The sequence below is a fragment of the Ambystoma mexicanum genome, chromosome 5q, assembly GCF_040938575.1.
Source record: "Ambystoma mexicanum isolate Mex_15411 chromosome 5q, UKY_AmexF1_1, whole genome shotgun sequence".
Lineage (NCBI taxonomy): Eukaryota > Metazoa > Chordata > Amphibia > Caudata > Ambystomatidae > Ambystoma > Ambystoma mexicanum.
The window spans coordinates 868649439-868672257 of NC_090933.1; the positions used below are offsets into that span (position 1 = coordinate 868649439).

The 22819-nt window shown below is 46.3% G+C and overlaps 1 protein-coding gene across 1 annotated transcript in view; it reads left to right on the forward strand.

Moving 5' to 3' along the window:
- The window catches only part of CIBAR1 (CBY1 interacting BAR domain containing 1), a 956902-nt gene that overhangs the window by 718478 nt on the left and 215605 nt on the right, over positions 1 to 22819 (forward strand). Inside the window, exon 7 of the mRNA XM_069621350.1 lies at positions 9903 to 10016. Within this exon, the coding sequence (XP_069477451.1) occupies positions 9903 to 10016 (114 nt within the window). The remainder of the gene's footprint in view (positions 1 to 9902; positions 10017 to 22819) is intronic.

Here is a 22819-nt window from a genome sequence, read left to right on the forward strand (position 1 = left end):
GCCAGATAGTGACCCCTAAATAATGAAACAACTGAGTTTCCCATCGGATCCCCAGTTCTGGATGGTCAGATGGGTCACAAGTACGGAGTCCAGGAAACGGGAAAATAGACTTCTCTTTGCTAAAAGAAATGCCAGTGAGCTTTGCAGAATTATCGAATACCTCCATCACCATAGGGAGGTTATGTACAGGATCATCCATGTATACGAGACAGTCATCAGCATACAGCGAGATCAGGTGGCACGTCTCATCAATCAATATTCTGGCTTCCTTAACCTCGGAGCGTATAAATACTGCAAGCGACTCCAGTGCCAATATGTATAACATTGGTGACATTGGGCAGCCATGTCTGGTGCCTCTACGTATATTCCAGACAGTAGGTATATGTTTACCAGTACACACCCTAGCCATTGGAGCAGAATAAATCAGTCGAACCCATCTCGAGAACCCAAGGCCAATCCGAAAGCTTTCCAGAACAGCATACATCCACTGCCAATAAACTGAGTCAAAAGCCTTAAGGGCATCCCACGACACCACTGCGTAGGGAGCATCATGCATCTGGGATCTGTCAATAACATATTGGAGCCTATGTAGTATTAATGATGTACTTCTATTTGGGACGAAACCGGTCTGGTCACAATGGACCCAATGACGCGCTTTAGACGACCAGCCAATAACGCTGTTCGGATCTTCTCGTCTTGGTTGAGCATTGACAAAAGCCTATAAAAGTCACACAGACGGTGTGGGTTCCCGGGCTTAAGAACCGGGACAATCACGGATTCGCACATGCCATCGGGCAGGAGGCCGTCTCATAGGCCTCCTCAAATACACAAGTGAGCACTGGCACCAACAATTCGCCGTAGGCTTTATAAAACTCAGATGGTAGTCCAGACCTGCCAGGCGTCCTACCAGATTGCAATGACCCAATAACACTGCCAACTCTTCCTCTGTTATGGGCACCTCCAGTGCTGCGGCTTGCTCCGCCGTGATCTTGGGGAGGTTAATGCGTGCCTGCGTGTTTTGGGTCTCTGCCTCATACCATAAAGTCTCTGATAGTATCAGCTATAGACATGATTAATGGCAGAGCGGGGATTCCATGTTTCACCACATTCAACACAAATTTCAGCAATTACATGTCTGGGTTTCTCATTCTTGCAAAGCCATGCTAACATTTGATCAGTGTTATCCCCCTCTCCATGCATTCTAGAAGTGCATATGCCATAATAAAATGTCTGCATTCGTTCCCAGGCTTCTATACATGTTAAATGTACAGGCAATAGGATTTCTTCATTTGGGCCCTTTCATTGTCCCTCCCCTCAATCCCCTGAATGCCATCCTCTAGTCTGCTCAAGTCAGAGGTCAGGGTTTTCCTAATGCACCTAGCCTTCGCAATCGCTTCTCCACTCTTCACAAGCTTAAGAGCCTCCCAGACCGTGCTCCAATTATCCACACTGCCTATGTTAACATCCAAGCATTGTTGTAGCACTTCTGCCAGGTGGCGCCGAAACATATAATCGGAGAAATATGATAGGGTAAGGCATTTATAGCGCGCCTATACACAAGTGTTTCAAGGTGCGACACGGCAAGGGGGGGGGGCAGAGGGAAGACACAGACAACGATCCTACTAGGCCAAGTGTCATTCAGATCGCGCAAGTGCAGGGGAAGGGGGAAGAGGAAAAGTGCAGAGTGGGAGAGGGTGGGGACAGTGCAGTACATGGGAAAATTAATTAATAAAACAATATGAGAAGTAGGGCTAGCTGATGGCAGGTGCAAGGGTAAGTGCAGACATCGGGTGTCAAGTGCTGATGGGGTACTGTAGGGATACAGAAAACAGTCCCCAAGTGCGGGGTTTGCCAGGGAGGCAGTGCAGGTGTGTAACTGGCAGGGGGGGAATCTGGGCCCGAGATCACAGGGTGGCCAGGTAACCAGTACAGTTCAGCCAGGAATTCAGCAGGGGAGAGCAGGAGAGAAAGCAGAAGCAAAGAGGAAGGTTTTGAGGTGCTTCCAGAACCGGAGATGGTTCTCAAGTTTCAGGGAGGCAGGGAGGCTGTTCCAGAGAGAGGCGCCAGCCGAGGAAAGAGATCTATCACCAACTCGTTGCTTGGAGAATCGACTGACCCTAAAGGAGTTGGAGTCGGATGTGCGAAGAGCTTGAGAAGGAAGATATTTAGGAAGTGAGAGTTGAAGGTATTGAGGCCCCAGAAGGCCTTGTGGACAACGCAGAGGGTTTTGAACTCAATCCTCGCAGCCACTGGGAGCCAGTGAAGAGATTTCAGTCCTGGAGAGATGCAATCCCTGGGCTTGAGGCCAAGGACAAGTCTTGCAGTCCTGTTATGGATGAACTATAGAGGGCGGAGAGTAGAAGCAGGCAGATTTAGAAAGAGGCTGTTGCAGTAGTTCAGCCGAGAGAGAACCAGAGCTCTGGAGACAGTGAGCTTCTGGGGGAAGGAGAAGAAAGGAAGAATACCTCTGTGGAGGTGCAGCTGGTAGTGTGACTTCTTAGAGACATCAGAGATGTGAGGAGAGAAGGATGGTGTGGAGTCGAAGTGACCCTGAGATTTTTAGCCTCGCAGGTGGGAGCAGGAAGAGGGCCAAGAGCGGCCGGCCAGAGAGTGACCGGAAAGGAGGGAGCAGGTGTGCCGATGAGGAGAATCTCAGTCTTGCTGGCATTAAGGCAGAGATCATTAGTGGCACACCACTCCTGGATAGCAGAAAGACAGTCAGAGATGAGAGACGGAGAAGAGGTGGCCGAAGGTAGCCTGGAAATGAGAGGAATGTCATCCGCATAGTAATGAAAGTTTGGGCAGGGAGTAGCAATGCGGTGGGCGAGAAGTACCAGGTATTGGTTGAACAGCCAGGGAGAGCGGTTAGGCCCCTGGGGAACACCACAGGTCGAGAGAGAGATGGAGGAGAGGAAGGACCCAAGTTAGACCTGGGAGGGTCGATTGCAGAGGAAAGAGGTCAGCCAAGCCAGGGCCTGATCGGTGATACCGGTGTTATCACAGACGGTTGAGCAAGAAGGCATGGTTGACCATGTCAAAGGCAGACGAGGGACCAAGTAAGATGAGGACACAAGGGGTATTAGAATCGAGATTTGAGAGCAGGTCTTCACAGATGTTCAGGAGAGCAGTTTCCGTGCTTCTGGCAGCTCTGAAGCCAGACATCATAGTCATGGAGACAACCGACAGATTCAGTGTGAAGATTTAGCTGGGAGATGGCTAGCTTTTCCAAGAGTTTGCACAGGAAAGAGTGATGGAGATGGGGCGGTAGTTGGCTGGGCAAGAGGGGTTGGCTGAGGGTTTCTTAAGAGGGTGCACAAGGGAGTGCTTTAGGGGGCAGGAGAAGACACCAGTGGCGAAGGAATGGTTACAGAAGTCAGCCAAAGCAGGAGCCAGGGTGTCAATGTGGTCCTTGATGGTTTTGGAGGAACAGGGGTGAACCTGTTTTGATGAGACTTTCATAGATCAGACTTGTCTAGAAAGGGGAGAACAGGGGAAAGGCAGAGAAGGAAGGAGGGAGGTGAGGTGGCCCGAGAGGGACCAAAGGAAGAGAGGGGAGTAGAGCAGGGACGGGGGTGGAAAAGAGAGGACAGCATGTCCTGAGTTTTAGAGATGAAATGAGAAGCGAGGGCCATGCAGAGGGCCTGGGAGGGGACAGGAGAAGTAGAGACTGCAGCAGGATGGGCCAGCTCCTTGCAGATTTTAAAGAGTTTGGCCGAGTTACTGAATGCCGCAGAGATGCAGTCTTGAATGTGGGCTTTCTTGTTGGTGCGGACAGAGAGCCGGTATTGCCTTTAGAGCAGGCAGTAGGCCAGTTTGTCAGAGGATGTACCAGAAGCACGCCATTTCCTCTCAGCCACCCTGCACTTGAGTTTAAGGGTGACGAGGTCTGAGTCGTACCAGGAGTTGCACTTGGCTTTGGGCTTCAAGCGGATCCTCATGACAGGGCAAGAACATCAAGAGTATCAGATATAGCAGAGTGGATCATGGAAAGGGCTGTGTCTGTGTGTGAGTGAGCCTAAGGGGCCGCAAGGGGTGAGAAAGTGGCGGCGATAGCCTCAACTGACGCATGTTTCATGTGTCGGATGACCGAGAAGGTAGGTGACACGGGTGGAGTTGGCTTGGCCTGAGGGGTAGAGAGGGTAAGATGAGAAGAAAGGAGAAAGTGATCACTCCAGGAGAGGGGTGGTGAGAGGGATAGAAAGGGGAACGTCTGAAGAGATCAGAACATCCAACGTGTGGCCTGCAGAGTGAGTCGGGCCAGGGCGGTGGATGGAGAGTGAGAGAGAGAGTTGCAGTTCAGTGGTCAAGGCCAGGAGGGAGGAGGAAAGGTCATCCCACTCAGAGAGGAAAGAGGAAATCTGACCAGGTGGTCGATAGATGGTTGCCACAGTAAGGGAATGTCTAGGAGAGAGGGAGGGGGAGAGAGAGCCTGCAGAAGAGGTATTTGAAAGAGGAGTAGGCCTGCATGGGAATGACGGAGGCAGGAATCCTCTCCCGGTAGATCAGGGCTACACCCCCTCCAGAACGGTTGAATCTGGGCACAGAGGATCTTGTAGCCATCGGGGAGGAGAGTGTCAAAGTTTGTGACAGAGCTGGCCATGAACCATGTCTCGGTGAGACCGAGGATATTGAGGTCAAGTTCTTCCAGGAGGCGGCAGATGTCAGAGGAGTGTTTTACAGCTGCGTGAGAGTTGCCGTCCTTGAAACACTTCCGGGTAGGGGTCCAAATCAGAGGTATGCCCTGCGGAAGTGTAGAAGAGGCTTGAGAGGGGGGGGGGCGCAGAAGAGGAGGGAGGAGAGGGCAAGGTAGCCAAGGAGGAGGCTGTGGAGGGAAGAGAGGGGACAGCAGGAGCAGAAAGGAAATTGATGCGGCGCAGGAAGCATCTATCAAAGAGTAGAAGGTTGGACTGAGGGCCTTGGACCAAGACGGTACTATTCAGGTGAACATTATTGATGACCCTGGAGGAGTGCAAGGGGGCCAGGAGGGCCACCCACCGGGTGCCACCATTAATGGAAGAGAAAGGAGAACATTTAAGTTAACAAGTTAAAGGCTGTGTGAAGTTCAGCTTCAAGTAGAAGCCCCAGATCTTTCTATTTATTTAATGTTGTGTAACCCAAAAGTCTGTCCCACAGAGTCCATAATTAATTAACTTATGCAAAGGGATTGTGCTCTTTCTGTTCCATGGATAAGACATGTAAACAAAGATCTTTCCAAACTTAATCTGCCCATTGATCTTCCACTTTCTAAATCAAATCCTGTTCTCAACATATCAACGATCAAATGTTATATGACCAGCTTGTCATGGTCTTACATAATTTCAAAGCTAGATGGTGACATCAAACCTATGAATAGATTCCACAAATTAATTTCTTGCTTTTCGTGCCCTCTGATCATCACACGCTAAACATTTGATGATCGTTATGAAATAGAAGTTCAACTCTGTAGGCCTGAATCGCACCACTTCGACTTGGAATGCCAGAGTGCTTGGGCAGACCACCTGCCCCTGTTGTCCAAAGAACAGAGTCCTTATTTTTCACCTTTATTCGGCCAAGGCCCAAATATTTTTATTCCTGACCATTGGACATTTGGTTTCAGACAATGTTGCGCTGCTTTGTGGTTTTTGCTTAGTGCCAGTGATCAATTATGTACATGGTGCTTAATTTCTCCAGCATTGGGTCTTTCATGGATTCTCAAGCTCATGAATATTCCCCATCGTCAGGCCTCTGTACTATTAAAGCAGTTTTAAAGGCTACAAAACTGCTAATCACATATATAGCCATTGCTGTCACTTTGGATCATACTGCCCCAGCCAATGGAATTGGTCCTCTTTGGCTCCACCCCTGGTGGACAGCTTCAGATTTTTAAAGGATGTTTAAGTGTTGGGAGTCCTCGTAGTTTCGCTCCCTGAAGTTTTGACTTTTTTGTCTATTTTGAGAAAATGTTCAAACCTTTTTCTTCATCAGTCATGGCTGTGACTGCTGGTAGCAGGGATCCATTGGCAGTGAAGATATGAACATCCGATCTTCTGAAAATATTCAGAGAGGCCCTCTTCTCGATTTTCAGGCCCTCTCCACATAGGCATGGTGGACGCCAGTAAGAAGAGCGCTTTCAGGTCATGCTCCAAGTGTCACCTCAAGAAACTGTGTGGACGATCGACATGAGAAATGCATCTATTGCCTGCACAATGTGGAAGACTGCTCGAGTGTGACAGGGCCTCTGACTCAGACTCGGTCCGGAGTCGTACCTCTGCCAGGGTTGGCAGACCTGTAGATCAGACTCCCTCTACAAAGAGGTCTAGATCCCATGAGGACACAGCCTGGGGGGAAGAAACCTAGAAGGAGGGACATAAGTCGCAGGTTCCGACTACCTCCTTGTCGACATCAGCAGCTGCCCGATATACGGTACAGTGTACGACCGCATCTACGATCACAACTACAGTGACTACTAAACACTTGTACCGCTCTTCGGAGACGAGGGTTTCCTTTAATCACCTTGACTAACCCGTTGATGAACCACAGGCGAATATAGTCATCGACGCCAGTTACTTTGTCCACAACCTCGTCAATGACAGTCCTCTCGACTATTGCTTCGTCAACTACTTCGACTATAGTGGTACCCAGGATTGCTCTGCCTTCAAGGGCAGCATATGCACCATTGTCGTCTATGGGACCTCCATCGACTATACAAGCACCTGTGCTTGCTTCCTTTCCTAGAAACACGAGTGTGCACAAGGAGATACCCCCACCTCTCTTCCCTACTATGGTCAACTAAATCTGTAAATGTTAAATGTAAAAACCAATAAAAATAGTTTTTAAAGAAACTCTTCCCCCTGGTGCCAGCAAAACCTCCTGCCCAGTTGATGAGAGTGTGTGTTCCCAGGAGATGAAGCATGCCGAAATGGAGGAAGAAACAAATCTAATTATTCTGATGGCACACCAGCCACCAGTGGCCGTTCCACCAGCAGTACCTGTTCCACCAGTGGCTGCCCCTACAGGAAACCCCAGAAGCACCCAGAGACCAATCTGTGGGCATTCTGTCTACTCTACAAACTTTGATCACTGAATTGCAGCAGCGCCTGCCTCTCCCAGTCACGCAAGGTGGCCCGAGTAGGCCAAGTGGAAATCCTCCCGCTGGGCCTTCATGTGAAGCAGTGGCTCCACCACCACTCCTTCAAGACTAATTCCTCAGTGGTTTGCTGCCCCTGCAGCTATGCTCACAGTCGCAGATACTGACCCAGATACGGACACATCTCCTGACACGCATACTACTACTGACTAGTATGACGACCTGGTACCAGCTGATTGGGAGCCTCCAGACATGTCTCCAGAGATTTGCCTCTGGACAAAATTGGCTCTTGCCATGCTCTGCACCCGCCAGCTGTGAATCTTTTTTTACCTTGTTCCAGAGGAACAACAAAAGGAGGGGTTCCTTTTTCAGAGGCAGGAGGCCTCCAGAAAATCTGTAGTTGCTGTCCCAATATATGACGACATCTGGGAGGATGGGCTGCTGATTCTGAAGAATTCTTCCTCAGCACCGCCAAACAAAGACTGAATGGAGAAAAATATACAGTTACGTATTCCACTCCAAGATGTCTTTGCGCTCTGCCAGGCCTCGACTCTGCTTCAAGAAAGCGGTCGTTCATCCCATCCTTCCTTTGCATGGTCCCCCCAGACAAAGAAGGCAAGCAGCTAGTCGCTTTTGGAAATCGGGTAATTGCCACAGCCGCAACCACCATTAAGGCAACCAATTCCCTGGCCATTCTCTCCAGGTGCGACAGTAAGTTATGGTACAAGAAGGGCCCCATCTTGGACTTCCTGGCTGATCACAAACGGGATGAGACTCTTGCTTTGTTGGACGAGGGGGAAGCTGCTTCTGATCATGCCATCACCTCAGCCCTAAGGATTGCTGACACAGGCTTTCGCCAGATGGGCAACTGAGCAGTCATAAGACACCAGGGGTAGTTAAAAGCCACAAAATTCTGCCCTGATGTAAATTCGGAGGGTATGGACATGACATTTGATAAGGTGGACCTCTTTGGAGAAAAAGGTTGATAAGGCACTGTTAGCCATCAAGACCGACACAGATACTGCTCGGAACCTGGGTACCCTGCAGCAGAGAAGACAGTCCTTTTGGTCCAGAAAGGGGAGATTCTCCAGGACCTCCAGAGATTATTGGCCTACCTCTCATCAACCATCCTGCATCAGTTTGCAGAAGGCATACAAAGGAAGATTAAGTGTATAAGGGTATGCAGAGGCAACACGGTTCAAGTGTAGGAGTGCGTTCAAGTTTTATATCGCACGCACAAAGGACTTTCGTAAAACTTCACAACTTTTTGTAATGTTTGGACCTGTTGAAGGCTTCCATTTCCACGTGGCTATCTGGCTGCCTCTCCTGTCATTGACTGGCAGACAGACCACTGCCAGGTAGACCACAAGGGTGTATGCCACCAGAGCCATGGCTTATTCTATGGTGTTCCCCTTTCTTGACATCTGCAAGAGTGCTACCTGGAAGTCTACCCACACCTTCATGAAGTTCTTCTGCATTGAAAGGGATTCTCGGGAGGATTCCTGTGTCGACCAGGTGGTGCTTTATAACATTTTTGCTTGAGGTGAGTGCTCCAGAGGTAAGTTTCCATCCCTTCTGTTGAGACCTATACCGCCTCCCATTATTGGTTATGGGTTGTAAGTATACTGCTATATAATCATATTCATGAGCATGTGAATTTATGAAGGATCCAATGCTGTAGAAGGAACAAGTTACTTACCTGTAACTCCTGTTCTACCGCATTGGTGTCTTACATGGATTCACATGAGACCCGCCCGACCTACCCCTCTATGGCTCTTCGTCGATTCCTAATGCCACATTACATGCACTTCCAAATCTGAAGATGGCCACCAGGGGTGGAGCTAAGGAGGACTAATGCCATTGGCTGGGGCAGTAGGCCTTCCAGTCCTCCCCGTCCCCGGGCAGCCTCTTATTGTTCATTCCGGACCCAAAGTGACAGCAGTAGGCTATATAAATGACAATCAGTTTTTTTAGGCTTTAAAGCTAAACTGCTTTAATAATACAGAGGATTCCCAGCTTAACGACAGGGAATATTCTCACAGCACAGTTTCTCATTTCAGAGCTAGCTGCTTCTTTCTCACTGATTTCCTGGCTGTGTCTCCAGCACCCCTTACTCCGTAGGCAGTGCCTGGTCCTGGGCTCTCAGGGCTGCCTTGCCAGAAGTTGCTGGGGCGTTTACCTTAGCTAACCCCTGTTGGTTTCATGTCACTTTTCCAGTGTTCAGAATCCATCCAGCTGCCATGGTTTATTTGGTAGTCCTTTCTACGTGGCTTCATCCCAATCAAGGTGAGCATGCACCCTGCTCACAGGACTCTGGGATATCACTCGTCCATGCTTGAAAAGCTAGCACCTACCTGTCACCTCCTACAGGTCACCAGTATTTCTCCCTTCTCATACTTTGTAGTCTTTCCACCCAGTTGGTTCAGAATAACATGACCTGCTCTCACGAATTCCATTGGTATACTGGTTGTTTAGCACCTTCTCATAAGCCAGAATTCTGTTCCTGAGCTCCAGTCACATGGTCTATGGTATGGAAGTTTAAAAACCTCAGGATGCCATCCTGGATCACATTGTTCTTTCTCTCCAGAGGTGTTTGGTCAGAGGTTGGTGGACTGTTCTCTTAGATAACAAAGGGTGACTGACACTGTTTCTGCCTCCACTAAGGTCTGTGTGCAACAGGTATTTTTGTGAGTTTGTGACACTCAACGCAGGCCCTTCATCAAAATACAAAATATATAGCAAGTCAACTGTTTATTTTCTTACTACTTTATAATTGTGTGTCTGACTAATTGTGTGTCTGGCTTCTAATAACTAAGCAAATATTTTTGTTTTTTAGAAAATATTTAATGAGTTTGTAACTATCGAAATGTTGTTCCATGGAAAAGCCTTAGAGGTGTATACAGCTGCCTATCAAGATATACACAACATTGACGAAGAGGAAGATTTGCAGGTAATTCCAATGACATTTTGTTTCTGATATTGCCAGATGGCATTCTCAATTTCTAATGTTTTACATAAATGCATGCAAAAGCATTAGAGTTGCAAAACACTGTCTTTCACTGTTTTCACACCATTATTGAGAAGGATTTATAGTTGGTTCAAACAGTATTATCATATTTTACAGTGAGATTGTATTCCAAATGACACATTAAAGTAGTTTTTCCTGTAGCTCTATTCTTCATGAACCTTTTTTCTTGGTTTATTAGTAATGCTAATCATGGTTTGTGTTTTATTTTTGTTTTAGTAGCTTTAAAACATTTTGCTTTGTTTTTAATATTGTAGCCTCACCTCTTTGTGCAAATACATAGCCCGCTTCAGCACCACTCCCTGAACTTGTATGCTTACCTAATGTGCCCTAATCACATGTAGAGCATGAGCAACTGCATGTGCACTGACTGTCTTAGTGGAACCATGCAATGTGCGAGTCCTACTGTATGGTATGATTGTGCTTTCAACAATTAATAAAAGGAGTTGAGCAAGCAATGTATTAATTGAGTTTCATTAATAAGCACTGCAGTTGTGACCAGGGTGATTATCTGCCAAAATTACCTTCTGCCATGTGACTGATCCTACCAGGCAATCGCCACTCCCTCCTCCCTCTGTTGCCACCATTGGTTACTGGTCAGTTTGCTAATGGCCAGTTTAACTGCTCAGCAAAGTCTACCATGCAGAATTTAACACCACCTCCATTAATTCTACCGATGCCAGGAGTGACTCCTGTCTCCGGCATCCAATGTATACATGTCACTCACCTTTTTTGGGATTGTAGAGGCTAGATTACTTGCCGGCATCTACTTGCACCGTTTCCAAATGCGTTGGGTTCTAAGGCTCAGCTCCGAGACTATGTATCTTAATGCCCATTGTGAAACAAGCCAAGGGCTCAGATTTTGAGACGGAATTTGAGGAAGCACAAGCTATGATTAAACATACCTTTAAGCACCAATGTTAACATTTTTCACAAAAGGCAAAAACTACATGCAGCTGCAGTCTGCCACTGAAATGAGAGAACTTGCAAGCATGTTCGGCTCCCTTGCTTAAAAAATACAAGACTACATGTAGCTCGGCAGGGATCGTTCTCTTTGAGGCAGTGACCCTTGTAAGCGGTTCCCCAACCATCCATGTGATGCATGAGGGAAAATTGAAAATCTGCTACCAAAGACAAGCTCTGTGTCATTGGGGAACAATGCAACGATTGCAACCGACTAAGAGATGACTGCAGAGTGAATTCAGATTGTCCCAGAAAAACAAAAGGGAGATCCATAACAGTGACGCCCTTTCCCAGTGGTATAGATCTAGCAGCTGCTTCCATGTAGAATGCACAGGGGGGTGCTGATGCGCGCAAACCAGCATGGCCGCTCCGCAGCTCCTGCGACCCGGGCCTCTCAGCAGCTGTTCTTTCCTCCTGATCACCATCCCACTTGTGGCCGCACAAAGATTCCGTGACCAGAAGTGTGGGCAGCACCCTACACTATTTATTCCTTGTGGTAGCTGCTTCCACGGCTTGATCTGGGCACCCGAAGCCCCGGCATGACACTGCAGCCAATAAATGGCAGCTGCCATGTAAACGCTGCCGGATTGTGGCTTTGGCACACACAGACCTTGTTGATCTGGTGCTGAGAGGAGACCCTTGCTGCAATCGGCTGTGATGGCGCGGGTGCTGGTGACTCCCTGCAGCCCCCATATACTCGCCAAGCTGGCACGCAGCTCTGCCACATCCCACGCTGGAGCGCACTCACGGGGGTCTGCTGAGCATTCAGATTAGAGAATAGCCGCGTGACAGGCTGGGCTGCCTTCATCCCGCTGTATCTACTGGGATGCGGGAAACATACTGTGAGGAATCATGTGGAGTCATCACTGATCCCCAGCCTGAGATCTCCTGATGATCTATTGTCATTTACACATCCCTCCAATTGTAAAACCCCTAAACCCCTTCTTGTTAAATACTCTGGACAGGATATTATGCATGCCTCCTGTTAGGCAGAAACCTGTGCAGTTCCCTCTGGGACCACTGCAAAAGATTTAAGACTACAGGTGTTTGGCAGTAAACCCACTTGGTAGCAGTCTGTACCACACAGATTCACTTGGTAGCTGTGGCTGAGCAGTCAGACTTCCCTCAAGAAGAGTTAGGCAGTATAGAGAGTATTCACAATAGGTCAAAAGAACACAATAGAACAAGTAAACACTGACCAGGGCTTGGTGTAAAAGAGATATAATTATTTATTTAAAACCACATCTAGAAAAACACACATGCACTTATAGTAAGCAATTCAAGAACACGGTCACTAAAAGATATACACTCCCTTAGAAGAATATTAGACAAGTCTTAAGTAAAGCCCCACTTATTTTCAGACAGCGGTGAGCACTTAACGTAGATGGCACTCTAATAATTCGTTTTTAAAAAGGGAGAGAAAAGCAGAGAATAAATTGAAACAGATCCCAACACTTTTTCATGAATACAACAAGAGAGGAAGGCAAAGTAACACCGTGAGTTTAGAGTCAGTAGGCCGGATCCGCTTTAAGAGGATCAAAACGAAATGTGTCCAAGGTCACACGGTTGCAGTGCACAAGTCTTGTAACGGTTCAAAAAGGAGTTGGACCAAAGAAAGGTTAGAGGGTCAAGGCGGCCAGCCCAGTCCAGAAGGTTAAGGGGTTATTATTACCTTGTAGCAATCTTTAGAAAGGGATTCCTGACGGACAGGGTACCTTAAAGTGGTGAGAATACTCCAGCGGGGGCAGTTGTTTCTGGCAGCGGATGCAAGTCGGTGCTTCTTCCGGGGGAAGAGAGGATCTCGTTGGGGAGGAAGACAGGAGTCTGTTACATTGCCAGGGAAGAAACCAGCCGCGGAGTTTCTCAGGTAAAAGGAGCGGTCCGTTGATTCACGGTCCAGTGGTAAGTGGCTATCCGGTTGCCGGGGTGCTTGGCACGGGCAATTCGACCACAAGCCGGTCTGGGGTGCGAAGAAAAGAAAGTAAACTGGTTGTGCCCACCAGTCAGGGTAAGAAGCCTCTCCAGCTGGGAGATCTTCTCTGTCGTCGGGAAGTGGTGAGTCGGTTCTGCAGGGCTCCACCGGTGGTGTCGTCGTGGTAGGTCGGCTCAGCTTCTCTCTCGTTGGATTCTCAGGTCCTGTGGTGACTTCTGAAGTTCCAGTCCCCAAAGCCCTGCTTTTATGCAGCATACCCCCTTCACTCAGCCTAGCTGTCAATCACACATGCTAAGTGGTGAGCCGGCCGGCTCACAGCTTGGGCCAATCACACAAGAGTGTGACTTGAGTTACCAAGGTAACTCAGTCCAGGGTGCCTAAACCCCCTCCCACACCCCCTGTGGTACCCAGACAGAGTGGCACCACTTTTGGAGGCTTCTGTGGAGGAGCTCGCCAAAAAGTGGAACAAAGGGCTCGACTTGGGTTGGAGTCACAGAAGAGAACACAAACGCCATTTTAGAATCGAGTCCTAGCAAAAAATACCAACTGGCAAATTAATATTAAATAATTAAACCGGCGGTATGTTCGAGGCTATGAGAATTAAATAAAGTTGGTAGCCTCGAACAATGGCAAAATCCCATAGGGATATATTTGTGGTCGAATATAAAAAGTAGTATCCACTGCCACCAGCCAAAACTCGGTCAGGGGGGACAGAGACGTACCCCCTCGACTAACATACCCCGGGGCAATCGAATTGCCCCGACCAGTACGTCCACAATATGATGGTTTGTACTGGTTTCTGTTAATAATTTGGGACTAGTAAAGCCAATGGTGACTTTACATGCCCTGGGAGACAGTAGTCAGTCCCAGGGTATGGAGTCTATGGTGGGGTGTCACTATGACACCCCTGTGTCACTGCACGGAGGGTGCTGTGTAACACACATAGTAAAAACACATGAGACCCTATGGGTTAAAGGACTCCATAGCCCCTAAAACACATTAACAGTCAAGGGAACACCATAAATCATGTCCAATATTGGGAGAAAAAGAGTCTCACTCTTGGCAGGAGAAAAAACAAACTCCAGAAATCCAGCAAAGCTGCTGCGGGACTCACTAGGTTAGGAAATTCAGCCTAAAGAGAGAATTCTCCCGAACACCTCCCAAGTACCTAAAACACAAATCACATCTCCTATTCATTATGATATTGTATTGGGCAATAATCCCAAACCAAATCTCCTTAAAAGCTCTGTTAATCCTATGGACTCCAACTCCCAATTTGCCTCAGGTACTGAGCCGAAGAAGAGTGACAAAGAGTTAAGGTGGATTGAAAGATGCCCTAAGCACAACGTGCAGACTAGTTGTAGGATGAATCAGCTGCGCAGGGGACATTTAAAGATGACTCATCAGCAATCAGAAGTTGTGTATGGAGGAAAGAAGGCACAGTCCAGGCGAAGCGATTGGCAGTGCAGCTGGACAAGGTAGACTTGCTGTAGCAGACTGCCCTGAAGCAGGCAAGTGTTCCTGGAGGAGCGTGGCAGGCTCCAGGGAAAAGCCACAAGGAAACTGGCAGCAGCAGGGAATCTGTACCGGGTGCGACAAAGCCGGAAAGACAGGAAGCAGCTGCATTATGCGCGAGTGAACGCAAGACCGAGAAAAAAGCTGGAAACAGGTCTGCCAACCGGGGGATGCCATTCTCGCAGTGATTCTTCGTGGCAGCACTGTGCTGGACGTCGGGGATGCAATAAAACACTAGTGAGTTGGCCCAAAGATAGTGGGAACCACTGGGCGTAATGACAAGCACACAGACAGTTAAGTGCCATTTGAATACCGACCAAGTTCATTTAAAAGACTGAATTCGCACAATTCTTCATGCCTGAAATGCCAATATGGGGAAAGCTGCAGCAGATGTGATTATACGCAAATTAATGTTAGTGAAGTTAAAAGGCAAAAGTTGTAAAAATCTCCTTATATGAAATGTCAGTTTGAGGAAACTTGTAACAAGCATTGCCACAAGCCAATAGATGTTAATGAAGAGGTTAAAAGAAAGCACTTGAACAAACCTCCATATGAGATGTCAATATGGGGGAAGTTGGAGCCAGTAGTACCGTACCTGAAGTACTCCTTCCCCCTCTCACCCTTCTTTCCCTCTTTCTTGTACCCTTCTCTGTGTTCTCTTTATCTTCCCCTTCTCTGCTAAATCTCCCTTCTTCCTACTACTCAATTTACTTACTACTCTCTCTCCTCCTCCTTCCTTTCTGGTTTGACTCATGTTTACCGTTATTGCTTCTACTGTTCCATGTTTAATGTATTTTTTGCTGTTCATTGTAAAGTGCATTGGATTAAGGCACTATATAAAACAATAAATACAAAATGCAAAGTAACGGGTATAATCAGTGAAGGAGTGTAAGAAAGTGAACATTGTAGAAAGACCTGGTAAACCGAGGCACATCCTGCAGTGAACTCTTTTTGGGGAAAGATACCTGGCAGGAGAGTACACCAGGGGCTCTGCAAATTCCAGAAAGGGGATTTCTGGCCGGGGTATATATACCAAGTAATCCATAAAGCATATGAAAGAAAGAGACATATCGAAAGATACCTGGCAGGAGAGTATACCAGGAGAGCTAACGAGTCAAAGGACAAATTCCTGGCAGAGGATTATACCGGGAAACCATCCATGGAAAAGTACTCTGAAGGAGACTTGAAGTAGTTGTGAACAAATAGAATTTTTTTTCCATCCTTTAAAGTTGAAAAGAGTTATTTTGCTAACTTCCAAACAGTGTTTTGGGAAAAAGACTTTAAGGAACACTTTGCTTATCCTACCTAAATAAACCAGGGGAAGGGAACCCCTCCTGGATTCAAGGATTATTTGTTGAATTTCCATGCTTGTTTTCTATGCACTCTTTTATTAAGTAAAATTCAGAACATTTACCTTGCACCTTTTGATTAAGTATGAGGGTCAGATATAGTTTGAACACAGGGACTGTTTTCATAGTTTTTATGACAAGACTCAGACTGATCTTTAGCTTTAGTTTCCTAGCTAGGGAGGCTCTGTTTAGGATAGGGACAGAAGGGCCTTATCCAACCCTTCTGAGTTCATAAAATGTCTGATGTTGAAAGCATTCCAACTTTTTGTCCGCCTCTCATTTCTGACCCCTCACAATACCCACCCCTGAATTGGGGGCTTGCAATTTTATTATATATCCCTTGGCACCTGAGACACTTACATTTCCAACGCTCGAGCAGCAATTATTGGGTGCGCTGTGCACACCTAAACATGCATGATGAACACAGCAAAAACCCCACAACTTGCGCAGATGCACGGGCTCCAGACCTGAGCAGAGTGTGATTAATAGTACAGAGTCCTCACAAAGACCCTACCTAAAGTCACCTCCCAGGTGGCTGGGGACAGGCAAACACTTCCTGACCCTGGGGGTGGTATTAGCCAAGAGAATCACCTGGGAGGAGAAGGGCCCCAGGGGACCAGGAGAGCTCTGTTGAGTGAGACGCAGCATTTGTCTTCCTCTAAAAAGGAAGTATCGGGAATACTGGAATATGCCATGGCCTGTTGTCAGAGAGAGCTTTTAATTTCCCAAGCCACCCATCTCAATGTAAGTGAAAACAATAATAACCAGTTGTGCATTGGAAGGAAGAAAAGCCCTTTTAAAGTTACATACCTTCATAGAGGTGAAAGTGCCTATGGTCCTCACGGGGCATTAATGATGCTTCCTTAAATATCACCAACTTAGATCATAATTCCCCTGTGAAACCAAACTCTTCCTTATAACACACCTTTTGGGAAAATAAATAAGGAGAGAAATTAAACTGACATTGATATTTTCATGAGAAAAACGGAATTTAACATTGTGGACTCCCAAGTCCCACAATTCCACAAGTACTGGGATGAAGAAGAGGGCTACAGAGGCAAGAGACTGCAAGTTGCAGCCTAATGGTGTTAATGGCCCACACCTGAGGGAGACTGGAGGCATAAAAAGCCCCGTCGGGTGCAGTCCAGAGAGAGTAGCAGTAGCAGGTGGAGTAGTTGTGTTTTCTCCACGTTGCAGCAGAAGCAGAATCTGGAGCAGAGCAGAGCCGCCGGGACCACTGTCGTGTGTCGAGCAGTTGCCGTTCCTGAGAGGGTCTCTTCCACTGGAGACCTTGATTGCAGAGGTCGCACAGCGGGAAGCGTTGGATTTAACGGTTTTCCCCCTGGAGTCCAGAATTGCAGAGGTCGCGCAGCGTGAATTATAAGCTTTGGAAGCTTTCCCCAAAGCGAGGAGGGCTCCGGTGACAGGTGAGCACCGGAAAGCATCTGGAGCAGAGAACGTTCCTTTTCTGAGTGGCACGGGCCTCAAAGGACCAAAGGAAGAAGGTTGCCGGGCTGTGCAAAAATAGAAGACCTGGAGGCAGCAGAGTGAGAGGACGTGTACGCCAGACCAGGTGAGTTCTCCGTTGTACCGTGACCCGGAGCGCTCTGTGATCGCCTGCTGGCCAAGCCGGGTTGCCCTAAGTTTGGAAATAATATAACAAGAATAAAGGGGCAAAACACACTGTATTTTCAATACCAAACTTATGTGAAGTTGAATAACCATCCGGTTAGAAAGCAAGCTGATGCAAAGAGAAGAAAGTGGCAGAATTAGAGCTTGACAAACAGACCAGAAAGGCGTGATTGTTTTCATGTGGGTCAGAATAAGTGCCGGCAACAAGAGAGGGCAATATTAAAAGAGACCAATACAAACAACTATTGCCAAAACAGAAACAGACCAAGGCGAGTTCAAAAGAACCATTTTGCCAAAGCCAAGAGGGGATAATTAAGAATCCCATTGTTTGTGAAACATATTGTCCATATGTGAAAGAGGTCATTAGAGGAACTGGCTAAATCTCACATTGCCCAAGCCAAAGGAGTATAAAAGTTAGCGAGAACCATAGTCAGCACTTGGTTAATGCGGAAGTGGGGAAACAAGAGTGGCAGGAGGGCTGTTCTTCTGATATAAGGTATTCAAAAGGAGTAGAGCATAACCTGTATTTGCATATGGCAATCACACAAGTATAACAAACACCAGTGTGTTTCTTGTTCCCTCAGAAGAAATACTTTAACTTAAGTTGTGAAGCAAGTGACATTGCTAACTGGTTGAAAGATGGCTCTTACCACAGGAGTGCTTGTAGTTAGTATTTATTTTTAAATTTTTATATGTATTCTTTTTATTGAAAGATGTACATAACAAAGACGTTACAAAATATAACGTTACAGCATTCGCTCCAAAGATATCGTGCACATGTGTGCGTCATGTTTAGTGGTACCTCCAACAACAATGCCCCCTCCCACATTTCATCTCCCCTCCCCCATTGTGCACCAATCCAGGAAAATCGAACACGATAATAGACAAGCCGACCACTACCCTGTATCTTTTAACCACTAATCAGTTATATCAAAGGAAGGTCTCCATTAAGCTACTGAATTTATCAGCACGTGTAGTAGATAGCAGTGTTCTCAAGCCACCACACTTAGCATGTAAGTTCTTGCTTAAGAGGCTTAGCCATTTTTGTTTATCCGGTGCATCCACCGATTTCCACCCCATTAGGATAGCCTTCCTAGCAGAGAATAGAATTGCGTCTATGAATTTACGTGTTGTGGAATCACTGTGCCACTCCTCACTGTTGAGGCCAAAGACCATTGCAACTGGGGTAGCAGGGACATCACAATCTGTAATTCTGGATAATTTTTCGTGAGGTAGAGCTGAAAGTAGAAAGCCAGGTGACTTCTGGTCTATCACTGAGGAAACCTGTAATGTTATGTAGTCCAACCTGTTCCAATCCCCTGATTAAGGATCCACAGTTCATGGTGACAAAAGCCCTTGATATATCTGCGAGTATAAGGGTTGAGGTAATGGTAGTAGCGTTTGCATATTTTTTTATTTTACAGTTAGTCCAGATAGATAAAAGTGCTGATTCCGTTCCTCACGTTGGTCTGAAACTTACATGTGCGTTAGTATGTTGTTGGACTCTGCGTTTATGGATTTTGTTGTATACATACATAGCTGTATTAGATTTTGTCTGGCTAGGGTATGCGGCGGATGGGTCAGTATTTGGTGCGATCTTTCCAGTCTTTGGTGGTGTTTGAGTAGTGGTTTACCATGTGCCATCTTGAAAGATCTTGGTATAATTCCTGTTTACAGCGAGGAATTCATCAGTTTGCAATAATAGAGTGCATAGATTTCTTTGGCAATCATTTCTTCATAGATGACCTGGGGCTGTGGTCACCTGGATAGCATGCTTTGTTATTTTCCATTAACAATTTTCTGAAGTCCTCTTTGATGATTATGTTGAATTGATTCAACAGTGGAATCGTGCTTGGGCTGTTATTGAGAGTATTAGCTCAAGCGCATCAGTTTTTGCTGCGTGCTTGTTTGGCTTGCTGGATGTTTCTCATTTTATTTTGAAAGTGCTTTCTGGACGGTATGTGGTTAATTTGTTGCATGATGTAGAGTTTCACAGTTGAACATACTTAGCTATCTTCCCTCGGTACAATTACATCTACCTCCTGACAAAGACACAGAAGTATAAAATAATCACAGGATGTGCCTCCTGTGTTTTAAATGATGCACCCTGTGTTTTAAGAACTGGTTAGTGACAGGGAAGACCTAAATGTACAAAAGAGGGCATAATGACTTTTGATGGGATGAATGACAACTCCCAACCATGAATGTTGACTCTTGAGTAAATGAGCAAGTGCTCGGTTTGTGCTCTTGGTTGTGTGCTGAGCTATTGCACAAGTAATCTGAATTGGACTCCTTAATGATACAAAATAAATGTAAAAGGTGCACAAAATCAATTAACATTTCATCCTGAATCAAACCCCCTGACATTCATCACTCCTGAAGGAGTGTGTCATGAGGATGCTATTGTGGACTTCCCTTTGTCGTTTGTGTCCCAGTGCCTCATAACTCAGGACCTTCAGCGACGTTCCCAACATCATCTGCTTTGAAGATGATATTCTTGACTAAGGTGCATCGGAAGAGGCTCCAAATCATTTGTGGCCACGTAGAATACATGATTTACTATTTAATTGCATCTCGTTTCAAACAAACCTTTGCAATAAAAACACTGGAATACAACCACAACCTTACTACATCACCTGAGGTGGGCACTCTCCATCTAAGCCGCAAGGGGTTCTATGGGAAAGTAGAGTTATTGCCCCATTGCATTGGGAGGCTGTGAAGGGTGGGTCAATTCTGGAAGGTTTCATACAATGCTACATTTGAAGTCAAGTTATATAACTCTACCAATAGGGGGAGTGATGGGGCTAGTTGGAGGGAAGAGGTGGGTGGGATAAAAAGCCTGTGTGGTTTGTTTGGATATTCGATACAAGAGAATTCTATTATTTTGGCTGGGGGAGAGGAAAGGGTTAGTGTGTGATCGTTTTAGTAGTTCACACAGTTTAGGGGTGAGAAGAAGTAGAAATGCAGGAGTAAAGGTGGGGACGGTAAGTATGTGAGCAGGTTGGAATGACTGCCACTTATGCAAGGCAAAATGGGTTGGGGTTGTTGGGGTTGTAGGATCATTTGCAGTTTGCACAGGAACACTTGTGGGGCAGAGCAGGATGAATGTGACATGCAAGCATAATCTGGAAGGGTTGAGCAGAGACATGTTTATGGGCCAAACATACAAATCATTTTTGCATGAAATGTAATTTTACTTCTCAGAATGGCGAGAAATATGAGGGATTGTTTCTTTGTGGCAGTTGTACGAGTGGCGAGGTGTACGAGTAGAGATGAATGGAGCACGAATTTTGGTCTCAACAGCAGAAGGGTGCCATTGGGATGTGTTTGAATTATTTTATGTATTGGTTACTTATATTGCACTTAATGCCAGACCTCTCCGCTTATAAATGCTGGATCAGGATCGAATTCAAGTTGCCTGGCACGATCTTCTACCCAAGGCAGGCCAAGGGAAGTTGAAAGTGAGGAAGCTTAAGGAACATTGGATCCCACACATGCTGGCCATGTCCTAAAGGGGAACAATTCGACAGCCGAGGCAAGGGGCCAACTGCTGCGGACAATGTGGGGAGCATTGCTGGAATTAGCAAGGGAGTTGGGGGTGTAGAGAAGTAATAGGTTCAAAACTCATACATAGAACTGGCAGAAGGGCAAATTACATTGGGCATTAGGAGTCAGGAAGGCGCAGTGACTAAGGTTTACATGGTGGTTGATTAGGGGTTGCATATATCACTGCATTGTTACGCTCACAACCCCACGTTACTCCCACCTCACGTCATCTTTCCTCCATACTAATGGGATGATAGTCATCAAAGATTGGACCAGATCATGATAGGGAGCAGTATGTGATGCCCCCACTCTAGCGGCACCTCCCTTGCACGTGCTCCTGGGCCCAACCCACAGTAATTTTCTCCATTTGTGTGAGGCAGAAGCATTTTGCAGCCTACTTGCCTTTTGCGCTAAATACTCTAGGGTTTAGGAGGTGCATCCATGTCCTCCCTGCCCCGATTGCCTCACATGAGACCACTTTTGGACAACTGCGTTTACTCTGATGCGCCTGCTCGTCAGTCAATTATTCATAGGCTATGGCAGTAGGAGTCACTTTTTCGGAAGTCTGCAACCAGTCAGGCTCCCCGGTGATGGGGCATGTTCCCAAGTCCCTGAACCAGGAGAGGGGACACTCTATGGTGAATGTTTTGGCAGCACCAACCCAACGAACACAAGTAGATTCCCAGGCGTTATTAAACTGGGTAGAATACCCTGGGCAGTATAACCACAGAGAAACTCAAAGGAGAATTAGATCATAAGTCCTTAAAATCCTTTGTCTGTAAAAATATGTACGTGTGTGAATACTGTTATATTAGGTTATAATTGTGGGGCTGTAGGAATGCATTATTTTGTGTTTAATTTTGAATAGTTTTCCGCAACATTTTTAAGAGAAGAGAGAACATTTGTATGTTTTAAATGTTTTTATTCTAAATACAAGAAAAACCTTTTTGAGGAGACTTTGCACATCTTTGAGTGTAGGATTTGACTTTGAGGCTGAGCAAACACCAGTACACATACAGTACCGTTTTGTCACAAGCTTGTGGAGAAGTGCTCTAAAATCCAATGACAAGAGTAGCCTGTGGTACTACAATTGAAGCACCACATTTGGCAAATCAAGAGCTTATTTCATCCCCATACTCTCATACAGGCGATCCATGCTTAGTGGGAAGTCATTTGTCTGACAGACGATTTTGTACTATGGTACACTGATATAAATTGCTTGTGTATGTGTTGCTTTCATAATAGCAGGGTTTCCATTTGAAGTAGGACCTTATTATGGAGCATATGCATGCATTCATGGATTATACACTTTTCCCCGCAATAGTTCAGCAAATTGTGGTGTATGACATTGAAGGGAAGAGAGCTGTCCCAATTTTTCACCACATCACGTTGGGAAACTAAAAGATTGCAAGATGAGTGCAAGTGGTTAAGTGTGCGTGCCCTGGATTAGGCAAGCTGTAAAACTCCATGCTGCATGGCATGTTAATCAGGATTGTCTCATAGCAGATGGATCGCTTGGGTGGCCTGACGTGTTTGTGAGGTTCTATGCAAGTGTCCTGTAAAATACATAAATCTACAGTTGCATGCCCACGCCAGCGTTCCCACACTTGTCATAATTTCTCTCCACTCTTTAAGAAAATATTGGCATTCACTTGTACCTATTTTTATTAGAAGCTCTGGGTATGTGTACATAAAGTAACAGGAGTGTGATCTTGTCTTAAATAAATAGGAGGTATGATTTATGTGGAGAATAGCATAGAATGTTTGTGCTCGATGCTGCGTATTGAGGG